Source organism: Chlamydotis macqueenii, chromosome 3, assembly GCF_036417535.1.
Source record: "Chlamydotis macqueenii isolate bChlMac1 chromosome 3, bChlMac1.mat, whole genome shotgun sequence".
Classification (NCBI taxonomy): domain Eukaryota; kingdom Metazoa; phylum Chordata; class Aves; order Otidiformes; family Otididae; genus Chlamydotis; species Chlamydotis macqueenii.
Genome location: NC_141558.1, coordinates 16,280,635 through 16,293,169, shown reverse-complemented (window position 1 = coordinate 16,293,169; position 12,535 = coordinate 16,280,635). Strand labels below are relative to the sequence as shown.

The following is a 12,535-nucleotide window of genomic DNA, read 5'->3' as shown; positions in this document are numbered from 1 at the left end:
TCCCCGGCTCCGCTGGCGCCAAAGCAAAGGGCGGATCTTTCCCTCCCGCCGCCACCACAATGGGAGGCGGGGCCCCGTCCGGCACGTCAGCCAATGGGAGTGCGGGGGCGGGCGGCGGCGGGCGCGGCGCGGGCTGTGAGTGGCCAGTCGGCCTTTCTGGCGCCAACTTCGAAGGGGATATAAAGGGGCGGCGCGGGACCGCCCGCTCCCGCCGCTCGCTCCACCATCACTGCCGCTGCTGCCATGCTGCCCGCCCGCGCCCCGCTCGCCGCCCGCCACGACCAGCCCCGCCTGTCGCCCGCGAAGCGGCTGTCGCCCATGAAGCATCTGGCGCTGAGCGACAAGGAGAACACGGTGAGCGCCCGCCCGCCCCTCCGCCCTCCCGCTGCCCGCTCCCGGGAGCGCCGCAGCCCCCTGACCGTGCCCCTCTCTCTCCGCAGCCCCCCGCGCTCAGCAGCGCCCGCGTCCTGGCCAGCAAGGCGGCCCGCAAGATCTTCCAGGAGAGCGACAGCAAGCCGGTGGGTGCGGAAGGCGCGGGCACCGCGCCCGCCCTTCTCCCTTTTCCCCTTCTCCCTTTCCCCTTCCCCACCGGGGCCGCCCGTGCCCGCTCCTCCCCACCGGGTGCCCCTCCCGCGCCCCTTTCCTTCATGGGCCCCCCCACCCCAGCCCGCTGCCCCCCCACCATCCCGCCAGAGCCCGGCGCCGCCTGGGCCCGCCCCGCCGCCCAGGCGAGCGCAGCCCCAGCCGCCCTCTGCCGCTCCAGGTGCCGCGGGAGGAGGAGGAGGAGCCGCTGCTGCGGGACAATCCCCGCCGCTTCGTCGTCTTCCCCATCCAGTACCATGACATCTGGCAGATGTACAAGAAGGCCGAGGCCTCTTTTTGGACAGCGGAGGAGGTGAGGGGGCAGCCCCGGGGCACTGGTACCGGCCTCCGACCCGGAGCCTCCTTCATTTGTTTGCTCACTGCTTCTGGCCATGTTCTAGGTGGACCTTTCCAAAGACCTCCAGCACTGGGAGTCCCTGAAGCCTGAGGAGAAGTACTTCATTTCTCATGTCCTCGCCTTCTTTGCTGCCAGTGATGGCATCGTCAATGAAAACTTGGTAAGGGACAGAAACACCACTTTGTGAGGATAACGGGATAAGTACATGTTTGGCATGCCCACTGACAGATCTAGCTTGTTTGCTGGATCCCATAGCATCACAGCATTACAATGTGTAATGCTGTCGTATGCTAATTAGCAAATTGGGGTTGCTTTTGTAATCCAAAAGTTTGCTGATTCCCAACAGGGCACTGAGCCTTGCCTTACAGTGACACTTTGTGGGTTCAGTGCTCTTCTCCCTAATGGGGTATAAGTAAAGCTAAGTAGTTTTTCCATTTCTCCTGAGACAAAAGGATAACTCGTGATTCAGAGCTGTGAGGGGCTACGGCTCTTCATATTGCTGTTAATAACCCCCATATCTGGAATTCCTCTGAAGTGGGCCGAGCGAGAGCTGTTACGGACAGCATCAATGCCTCTAACCTGCAACTTAGTTATAAAGGCTTTTGCAAACACACCTTTCTTTCCTCTAGGTGGAGCGCTTCAGTCAAGAAGTACAAATCACAGAAGCTCGTTGTTTCTATGGCTTCCAGATTGCCATGGAAAATATACATTCAGAAATGTACAGTCTTCTTATTGACACCTACATTAAAGATTCTAAAGAAAGGTTTGTATTGCTTGGTGATGAAAGGTTCAAAATTCTTAACTGTTGAGATTTAAATGATGCTTATCAGTCACTCTAAGGATAATTTTAGGATTTAAACTAGGTTTATACAAAATACCACTGGTGCTTAAGAGCAGCTTTACTTCAAGATATCGTTCTCTGAAGTGTATGAGCAAGAACTTGTTTAGATTGAGTGAAACTGAAACCATCTAATACTAAAATAAAGGAATGAAACTATGTAGAAGAGGGAACAGTCAAATAAGGGGAGTATACTAAATTACAGTAAGTGCTCACATGGAAGACCCCTGCACCTTGTAGAAAGCTATGCAGAAAAGTTTCTTTGAGAATGATACCACTTTTAATAAAATGTTCTCTAAACCCTAGTGCATTTAGTTAATGGCTGGCACTTTTGCATAGCATTTACTGCTCCTGAGTATTTTGCTTGGGGTTGGGGGGGCGGAGCATATTGCATTTGCCAGAAAGTGGCTTGTGGTCTTAAATAAACATAACCAAAGTAAAATTTTCATAACAAAATGAATCAATTTGAGTGTTATCTTAAAACTAAATGTGGGGCTTTGAGCAGTCCAGGCTCGGTTATTCTGGTGTTGTCTCGTCAGACCAACACCCAGTCAAGCAAGATGTCATGTGGTGTTGCAATGCTATTTGCAGTCTAGATATATTTAATTGCTGCTACTTTGTGGAAAGCTGACCATGTCATTTTTACCCCCAGATGCTTAATTCTGCTAAATATTTTGAGTTGCTTATGTGACAGCTCTGCTGCTTTGCCACTGGAAAATGGGTGCTGGTTGATCTGTAGTTTCGAAAGACTTGTTCAAATACAACACTTGAAGAAACAGTACTCCCCTTGGTGTTGTCATGGGAGTTCATGTGAACTGGTGTTGATGTGATGGGTAGGTGACAAAAAGTTGATGGGTACAAATGGAGCTAGATTGGTGCAAAATAAGATGAGGAAGGAGACTTATCAGAGTGAAGGTGCAGAGCACTTGTAAGTGAGTAAGACCATCTATGGCAGTGAATGCTTATTGTATTAGTTGTGCTGATCTCCGATCCTAATGAGTTTTATCCTTCTCAGGGAATTTCTTTTTAATGCTATTGAAACGTTACCATGTGTTAAGAAGAAGGCTGACTGGGCCATGCGCTGGATTGGGGACAAGAAAGCAACATATGGTGAGTACATCTATTGGAAGCAAAGTGAAATGTTTTCCCTAAAATGAAGGAGGAACCACCATTTCTACAGTTCATAGGGATTATTGATGTCATGGGGAAAGTACATGCTCTTCAGTGTGAGACACTGGTATAATTCTGGAGATGAAGAAAATAATTCTCTTCTTCCAAATGAGCTACTGACATGAATCTTTGTAAAATTGCTGCCATTTTGAGTAATGGTAGCTGTTGTGGTTTAGACCTAGTCACCATGCAATTGCTTGCTCTCCCTTCTCCCCCCTAGCAGGATAGGGGTGAGAGAATTGGGAAGGAAAAAAAACTTGTGGGTTGAGATGATGACAGTTTTCTAGGATAGCAAAGGAAAAATGACAATAATGACAAAATACAAAGATTAAAATATACAAAATGAACAATGCACAATTTCTCACTCCCTGATGTCCCAGTGACTGATACAGCCTGTCCTGAGCAGTAATCGTGGAAATAAAACTGAGCAGCAAGCAAAGGAGCAAGAGAGCTGCCCCCCAGCCAACTGTCATTTATATACCATTTATATACTGAGCATGATGTTCATGGCATGGAATATTCTCTTTGGCTGGTTTGGGTCAACTGTTATTGCTATATTCCTCCCAGCTTACTGTACATCAGTGAAACCTGGGAAGCTGTAAAGTGTCCTTAGTCTCTTCAGCAATGACTGTCTACAGCAGACATGTACATTTGGAGACTGTAGCTTCTCTGCCTTACTGATTCTTGATGTCTTGCTTCAAAAGTGAGATGACATGGTACAGCTCATTATTTCACTGGTATTAAAGCATTCTTAATGGCCGAAGGTCCTTACTCAAAGATGAGCAAACACTGACTTAAATCAGCTGCTGAAATGATTACACTTTTTCAGTGTGTGATCTTTGAAAAAGGATGATATTAGTGGTAAAGCTGGAAGAAGGAGCCTTGGCTTTAGCTGCTTAGTAGCTACTCTAGTTTTTACTTCCTCTCATGTTTAAAAGTTTTGCTTAATGACCAGAAGCCTTTCCTGTAATAGTTTTTTAAGGACAGGCTACAGCACACTTGAGTAGAAACTTCTGCACTCTCCTTGTAGGATGCAGTGCATTGTTCTATTCACAACTTCTGGGTATTAGTCCTGTCAAGTTTTTCTGTGTGATATTACTATTCTTAACAGGAGATACTACTTTTCTTAACAGGAGAACGTGTGGTAGCTTTTGCAGCAGTGGAAGGAATTTTCTTTTCTGGCTCTTTTGCATCGATTTTTTGGCTGAAGAAGAGAGGATTAATGCCTGGACTCACTTTTTCTAATGAGCTCATCAGTAGAGATGAGGTATGAATCAAATTTTAGCAGTTAAGATGGTAATGTGCCACAGTAGCTTGAAGTAATGATATTCAATTGGAGCCTGTATTTGAAAACAGGAGTATGTTTAGAAACAGGCAGTCTATAAAGCTCACTAAAGTGTGTAAACATGTGTCATCATGGATCTTGCAGCAGAGAATGAATGAACTTAGCATTTTACTTCCTCTAAAGTAGCTGAAGGGCTCTTGCCAACTCTTGCACTCAGTGTGCTTTGCTGTTTGGAGCGAGTGCAGCTGGTACTGGCTGAACTTGCTTCTGCCTCCTCTTGGGTTAGGCAGAAGGTTGTAAAGAACACTAATGTGGCAAAGGCAAAGATGGTGTCTAGATATCGGGTTCTTTTGTTCTGTGCTACTGGTTTGAGTGGCCCTTTTAAATCAGTGTTCTGAAATAATTTCCTGAAACTTCTTTCTAGGGCTTGCACTGTGATTTTGCCTGCCTCATGTTCAAGCACTTGATACGCAAACCATCAGAGGAGAGAGTAAAGGAAATCATCATGAATGCTGTTCTCATAGAACAGGTAATTGTCTACTCCTTGTTTGGGAACTTGATAGCAATTAAGCAGAAAGCTGGGGAGCTGTTGGGTATAAAATTAACATAGACTGTACAGAGTGAATACCAGTTTCTGTACATAAAGTGCTGCTTTTATCTACAGGAATTCTTGACGGAGGCACTGCCTGTAAAACTGATTGGCATGAACTGCACTTTAATGAAACAGTACATAGAGTTTGTAGCAGACCGGCTTATGTTGGAACTGGGATTTAATAAGGTAAGGCTCTAATACACTGAATTGTTTGTGGGGAAAAGATAACATTACTTTTAATTTCCTCCAGAAACCCAAATCCTAAAATGGCTGCAGCAATATTGGTATAACTTGTAAAACCATTTAGTGATCCTGCTGCTAGAACCTGTTTCGAGATACACAGAAGGAAAAGCAAAAGGATGCTATGGAAAAACAGCTATATAAGAGTTGCTGTGCTTCTGTCTGCTGCAGCTGAAAGGCAAAAAACAAGTACATTAGAAAGGACTTGGGGTGGAGGTTTTTTTTCACTATGTACAGTAAGCCTGCGGATGCTGTCTTTAGACTCCTTCCAGCTGATCTCTAATGCTCTCACGTATTCAAGATGTGAGCACCTGTAGTGACTGTAGAATTGCCTTTGTGTTTCAGATATACAAAGCGGAGAATCCTTTTGACTTCATGGAAAACATCTCTCTAGAAGGCAAGACCAATTTTTTTGAGAAGCGAGTGGGTGAATATCAGAGGATGGGAGTCATGTCGAAGCCCACAGACAACTCTTTCACCCTAGATGCAGAATTTTAAATGAACTGAGACCATAGGAGTTAGTGTGTGCTCCCCTGTTTACAGGGAAACATTAAATACAGAGTCACAGTGTGACTTGATTCCTGTACTAAAATCCCACTCTTGAAAAGTGTGGCGATATTGGTACTTTTCAGGAGGATAGTGTAGCTCCAGCAGTAAAATCCCTTTTTATTAGACTTTGCCAATGGTGTTAATTCATAGAATGTTTAGATGTATCTCCTACAACATATGCTACTCCATTTTGTGAAAGATATGAGCACCTTCCTTCTGCAAGACAGGAGGTTATGGGCAGTGACTGCTAGCTTCTGCTGTTCTCCCCATAAACAAAGGAGCAGTTGAGAAATTTTAGTCTGCAGAAAACTCTGGAGGCAACTACATGACCTCACTGCTTTCTTAGCAGGTTTTTTAAGTTTACCTTTTTTACTATTGTGTTAATAGTTTGTACATAAACCTGGCACTTTAATTTTAAAATAAAAAAAAACAAAACTCTTGTAATACCCGACTGGTAAAATGCAAGTCTAAATCTATAGTTTTGCAACCTAAACTTTCATGACTTGTGGTTTTTTTTCCGGGTATGTAACTTAAAAATGGTGCTGCGAATCAAACTATATTGATTTTTGAAACCTATCGAAGAACAGGAAGAAACTTGATATGAAAGGTGAAGAACTTGAATCAGATATTCTGGTTACTGGAAAATAACATGCAGCTGGCTTCTGGACTTAATTGCCTTTTCTTTAATATCTGCAAACAGTATTTCATGTAATAATAAAGAGCTGGTTGGATTCAAATGTTGTGCTGGCTTCTGTGCTCCAGTAGGCAAAGCTATGTGTTAATTTTCTTCTGAATTGCAGACTTCTTGAGGAAATGCAAGTTCTGCAGGAAATAGCTGCTTAGTCATGTGGTTGGTAGATGCTGAGTGAAATTGTTATGCTTAGCTTGACTTTCAGATCGGCTGCACTAAATGGATGGTGTTTCAGGGTAAATGCAACTGATTCAGGCTGGAGCAGCATTCTTAGCTTCTGCATCATGCAGTTAAGTTTTGGCTTTAATACCTAGCAGTAGTAAAAACTAAGTAGGTGCTACAACATTGTTACTTGACACTAAACATGGAGCAACATGAATGAGTATGCTTAATGTAACTTTGGTAAGGGCATGCAGTCTATGAAGGACTTCCCTGTGGTCTGAGATTAGAGTGCCTGCAAATGATCTGCAGTGAGATTAAATGACAATGGGACAGACTGAAATTAACTACTGCCCTGATGTACAAAAAGGAGTTGATTCCATGGTTTGATCTAACACCTAACTAACAAGGACTGTCCTGCAAGTCTGCCTTCTTCAAGTGTAGTTGATATGGAAAATAAACTACAGAACTTAAAGCATTTCCTTCAATGGAAAGAATGCTGGAGTTTGCTTCTTTCTGCTAAAGTGCTCCCTCTTTTGAAGTGTAGTATATAGATATGGTGCTGCTTTGAGAGATGCTGCCTTGGTAAAAAATTAACAGACTTGCTGGTCTTTGCTCCTTTGCTCTTGATTGCCCTGAAGGTGATGGTGTGTGACTGTTCCCCTGGGTCTGTGAAGCTAGTAGGATGTGCGTGTTTCTAAGGCTATACTAAGCAGAGGAAACATCAATAATTAAAAAATCCCAAGCCCCAAAAGTCTGGCATTCAAAGTAGAAGATAGAAGACTTAACAGATGGCTCTCTAATGCCCCACTAGTAGCAGGTCAGCGATTGCCATGGTCTGAGAAGAATCTATTAGGAACTGGAACAAGGACATGTTAAGTTAAATAGCCAGACACAACATTTTGAAGCCCTGAAATGTAATGCTTGTTTAAGACAAGGCAGGTTTCTGGCTAAATACCAGCATTTTGTTTTCAGCAAATGGAGTCCTGTGCTTTTTTTTTGCCTTTGCTTAGCAGTCAAAGCTTTGATCAAATTAAGTCTGACACAACGCATCAGAACTCATGGTGTAGGGCTGTGTTTAGAGCGTAGATGAGACTGTAATAATGTACTGAGGTCAGTTTGGACTGAAGTCTGATTTAGCAGCACCCAATTTATATTCAAATCTGTTAATTTATATACTTTAGTAGTACAGAAAAAGGGTAAGACTTATCTATGAGTAGGGTCTGGTGATACAGCTATCTCTTCCCGCTTGATTCTTAGTGTGTGCCAAGGATCAATACATGGAAATGATTAGAGCGGAAAGCTTTAACTTGTTATCCTTAATTCTGGGAGACAGGAACTAGAACTGTATCTTCAACATAATGTAGAAGGACTGCTTGAAATGGATGTGTGGTGGCCAAGTAATAATTTGTAATGGCAGGTGGGAAGAATGTCCCTTTTAGCCAAGTATTGCTCTTATAGGGTAATAGATACTATAGACATGGATACATCAGAGAGTGATTAGATAAGAATTAGAAGTAATTTAACAAGAGAATAAGACTTCCTGTGGCTGGTATTAATCTTATCCTGGTGCCACTGATGTCTAAATGCCTACTTAGTTTTGGTTTATGTACTTGCTATAAGGCAAATCAGTTTTTAATGTATAGTCTGGGGAGAAGTTATGCATCTGGTCCCACCTATTTTAATTCTCAGTTCTCACAGATTTAAAGTCTTGCTGTTGCTTAGTTTGCATAGATTATGTCCAGGTCTTGATAAAATACTTATTTACTGAAAACAGATTACTTTCCAATTCAAATGAGATGCTAGTTGTTTTGACACTTGATCCTTATAAGCATTGAGGAGATAACAATCTTTTAATTTCTTTCCAGAAAATAAACTAATACTCTGAAAAATAAGTCTCAGTAAAAATTTGGCCGACCCTTTGGAATTTGTTTTGGAATGAAGTTTGGAGAACCAGGAGGGATTTGAAACCAAGTGCTGATATTTTTTTTTTTGTCAATGTATGAATCAGAGCAGCTGTCTAGTAGGGGTTCTGGCACAGTAATTGCCGCAAGTGAGAAGCAATTAGGCTAGTAGAGGGAAAAAATACTGAGGGATAAGTAAAACCGGATATATTTGATGGTGCAATACCCTGATGTCTGTTGTTAATTTATACAGAGCTGATCCCTAGCTATCCCCCATGTTTTTTCTTGCTGTTAAAATTAATGGCTTTTAATAGCAGCAGACAACATGGAAGAACAGTAACCTCAAACATAGTTTCTCTTGTTATATTTATTTCCTACTGTAATTTGTTTAAAACATTGCATGGGTTCAGGTAAGAATGCTTTTGTAACTCTTTAATTGACACCTTTTCACTTCAGGTTACATATCAAATGTGGAAAACCTTAGCGATGTGGAGGAGTAAGAGCAGCAACGTAATGTCAGCCTTGTCCTCAGGAAACAACTGCAACACCAGAGCGTAATGACAAAAAGAAAATCCCCAGATTTCTCAAATTTCCTGGAGTGATTACAGCAATTTGTGCCCAGAAGAGGTCAGAGAACAGTTGCAGCTGCTCAGAGTGCAGCTAGCCTGCAAATCTGGAGGCCTGTTAACAGGCTGGTGCGATCCCTGAAGGGTAACTGCTTCCTCTGCATCAGTCAATAATCAGAAACTTTGCCTGGCAGAAAGCAGCAAATGAAGGGAGCTGTGCTCGTTCAAAGCCTACTTTTCACAGTTGGCCACATCTCATTTCATTTTAAGGTGTTGATTAGAGGCTTTGGCCTCTCTTTTTGTGCATAACGAGCTATGAGAAGTAAATGCTTTCATCAGGAAGGATTGAAGAGTTACAGAGAGCTAAGTCTTGTGTCCTGTTTGCTGATGGACAATTGTTGTTTTTTGGTTGTTTTTTTTTTTTAGGAATTCATCCCTTGGGAGTGTTACTGAGATCTGATGATCTGCATGGCACAGTCTTTACATAAAGAATGGCCGAAAGATTAAGCTAACAGGAAGAAACATCTGAGATGTGTCAGATTCTTGTGTCAGATAGTGGTTTTTGTCTTAAAGCTGTGTCAAATTGATCTCTGAAGTAATGATAACATTGCTAGTTCCCGAGCCTGCAGAGAAATGGGAGTAAAACATTGTATCCCTTTAGAATGTACTGTGGACTCCAATGATGAGATCTTGCCGATATCGTTGATCAGCAGAAAAATGGTGGTGTTTGGGCATCTGCTCTTAGAGATGGCTGTGGGTTGATGAAGGAATACCAGTTTTCATTCCCACAGCCGGAGATGGGGCAGGTGCTCTGCTGGGTATCAGCTGAGAAACTGGTGTCACCATCACGATCCAGAACAGCAAATCCCAGGGCACTGGCTGGCCACCAGAGCTGTGGCTTTGGCTCCTCACTTTAGGTTTCTCCCACACCACACTGCTTTTGAATCTGCTGGAGAAAAGAGCTTGAAGGCGAGTGCCTTGTGCTCCAGCAGAATGGGTCGTGTTAAAGCCCTCCCTGCTGTGGGTGCTTATCCTCCTTCTGCAAGTACAAATTCTAAGATGCAGCAGGGTGAAGGAATTTAAAGTGAATGCCTTTTTTTCCCCCCCTGCTGTTGGTCTTTTTTTTTTTTTAAACTTCAAATATATATATATATATATATATATATATATATAAAAATACCTTAGTGGAATGGCTTTGCAATTCTTTCGAGTAACCAAAGCCCTCTTCTGCTTTTCGCTGGTTACAATACAGTGTGTAGTTTGAGCCACAGTGCGTTCTTCATCAGATGAAGATTACAGTGAATTACCAGGAGATGCTTAAGCCATAGAGCACTTGGGAGCATTTGCCAGATGCTGAACACTTGTGTGTTGAGGCTTTTCTTTTGGCCTAAGGGTGAAGACTCTGGTGTTGGATACATACTGGTGCTTCTGAGATGCAGACTGAGGAAAAAAGCATCCCAGGTCAGTTTCTGCTGCCAGTTACTGGTGAGTAATTTGTATTTTCCCAGTATTGTAGGATTTCTCTTAAAGTAGGGGGCAGTTCACAGTTCTTAGGTGTCCAAATCTCAGGAGTGCTGAGCTTCCAAAAAAGCTGAGCTGTGTGTTTCTGTTCTTTGGGGTTAGGGGGTGTTGTTACCCCTGCTAACAGCCTCTCACATTGTGAAGTGCTGCTGATAGAATCCAGGATGGCTTGGGTGGTCTTTCCTCCCCCTTGGATCAGGCCTAGCAGTGTGGTGGAGTTTATTTGTTGCTGGATTCTCATTTTAAGGAGGATCTAGCAGATGGGTTGTCTGGTAACTAAGCCAGTTCATGGCATCCAAATGAATTGTGGGGTGACTAAGCCAGTCAGCTAATCAGTCATTTAAAGAATGAGGTGTTTGGCCCTAGAGGAAGGTGCTTGCAGGTATTTTTTGTGGATGGACTAATATTTAGGCAAACCAGTTCTTGCCTATTACGTCCCAGGTATGTTTCTGGAAAAAGCGTACCTCTGCATCTTTGGCTCCAACAGTGCTGTTTGTGCTAGAGCACTGGGGTGGACAGTGGAGTGACTCTCTTCCATTCATTTCAAAGTCTCACTTGATGCTCATCTGCATCTTTGGCTACTTACACAGCATTTTATTTCATATTTTGCTGGCCTTCTCTGACACCTTTAGCCACATCACCAGGTGTTTTTCCTATCCTTCCCCTAGGTGGGGAGCTATCTACCTTGCTTGTCTAGAACCCAGCTCCTAGATGCTCTGCAAGGTGTTACCCTGATGATCCAGCTCAGAGGCATTTGCAAGCTCATGTTGATCCAGGCCAGGCAACAGCAAACACCAAGCCCTGCTTTGCCTGCGTGGTCTAGGATCCTTCTGCAGCCCTGTGTGCTGCTCCACTGCCAGGGGCTGCAGTGAGTCTGCCCTGTGACCAGTGCTGGCCAAATCTTCCCTGCTTCCCTTCAGAAGACGCTGCCTCATTAAAAACGAAAATATTTTGCCAGAGTTTATCTCTGAAATACTCAACTAGCAAAATCCTGATGTGATTCAAAATCAGGATGAAGCATTTGGCTTCAGTCGTGTTTCTTGTGGTGACTTTATCACTTCCTTTGCACTCTTTTGTGTAATGATGTTGTTCTGATGTGATTCAGGAGCTTACAATAAGTGTGTTGGGGTCAGTGCTTCAGAATGGATCTCCGTCCTCCCAGCCTTGGATCTCTGCTCTGGGAGACACTGAAATGTGTTTTCCCAACTCAGGACACAAATAAATAGCAGTCTCGAGTTCCCACCTGCTTTAGTTTAATAATCGAGGTTCTGTAAGTAGCAGAGAATATGCTGACAGCTGGATTTCCATACATCTCTGTCTACTCTTGGTATTTAGTTCAATTATTTATCTCTTATTTGAATTTATTTTCAGGGTGATGCTAACATGACCCCCTCAAAAGAAAAACCCAAATCCTTAAATTTCTCTGTTTTAGAAGTTAACATTCAGCAGACAGCAGCGACTTGGCAGGAAAGCTGTGGAGCAACCAGCAGTCATTAGATGAACGTGAGAAGCAGAGCTTTGAGGCAGGGGGTGTGTTAGAAATGAGCATTTCACAACAGAGAAATGTTCACTGGGCCGAGCGTTCGATGTCTGTTCTGGCTGTAAATTTCTGTAATGCAGCTTAAATGCAATCTCAGCTATAAAGAGGACCAAAATGTAATTCACTCCTAAAAGGAACAGAAGTATTAATTGCAGATTGGATTCTGTAATAACTTTAAGCAGAATACACTGTAGGTTTATTGAAGGCTTAGCAATAACTTTGCTGCTTCAATTACTGCTTCTGAAAATCATATCTCCTTCTATTGATATAACTATTATAGTTGCTCTTGATAATACTGTAAATATGTACAGATATACAGACTTCAGGAAAGTTACTCCCATCTGGGTTTATTGCTGTGTGTGAACTAAGACTGGCAAACATTGGGCAATCTAACAGGATTATTTTTTAATACACGTTTCTATAAAATGGTTATCCCTTGTCAACTTGAAAAGCCATTTACTGTGCTAAGTAGGCTAATTCTACGATAAGTTTTTAATCTTGCCACCTTTCCATTATTTAGCTGTGATACTGCATTCCCAC

General features: G+C 43.1%; 1 protein-coding gene across 2 annotated transcripts; it reads left to right on the top strand.

The window, feature by feature from the left end:
- Positions 1 to 222: 222 nt before the first annotated feature.
- On the top strand, positions 223 to 6,316 carry RRM2 (ribonucleotide reductase regulatory subunit M2). 2 transcript variants are annotated; one of them, XM_086744544.1, is made up of 10 exons: positions 223 to 354; positions 441 to 518; positions 764 to 895; positions 984 to 1,100; positions 1,570 to 1,703; positions 2,794 to 2,888; positions 4,082 to 4,215; positions 4,658 to 4,762; positions 4,898 to 5,011; positions 5,411 to 6,316. In XM_086744544.1, the coding sequence occupies exons 1-10, from the start codon at positions 244 to 246 to the stop codon at positions 5,561 to 5,563; spliced, it is 1,173 nt and encodes a 390-aa protein (XP_086600670.1). In that variant the 5' UTR covers positions 223 to 243; the 3' UTR covers positions 5,564 to 6,316. The 2 variants fall into 2 exon arrangements, with proteins under 2 accessions (XP_086600670.1, XP_086600671.1); XM_086744545.1 differs by having other exon boundaries at positions 244 to 354; positions 441 to 522; positions 729 to 895.
- The last annotated feature ends 6,219 nt before the right edge of the window (positions 6,317 to 12,535 follow it).

What these genes read in the sequence shown, in the direction of transcription:
- RRM2 (XM_086744545.1), top strand. Translation starts at nt 244, where the DNA reads ATGCTGCCCGCCCGCGCCCCGCTCGCCGCCCGCCACGACCAGCCCCGC. An exon ending in CTTTTTGGACAGCGGAGGAG is followed by an intron (nt 896 to 983) that starts GTGAGGGGGCAG and finishes GCCATGTTCTAG; the next exon opens with GTGGACCTTTCCAAAGACCT. An exon ending in TGGAACTGGGATTTAATAAG is followed by an intron (nt 5,012 to 5,410) that starts GTAAGGCTCTAA and finishes TTTGTGTTTCAG; the next exon opens with ATATACAAAGCGGAGAATCC.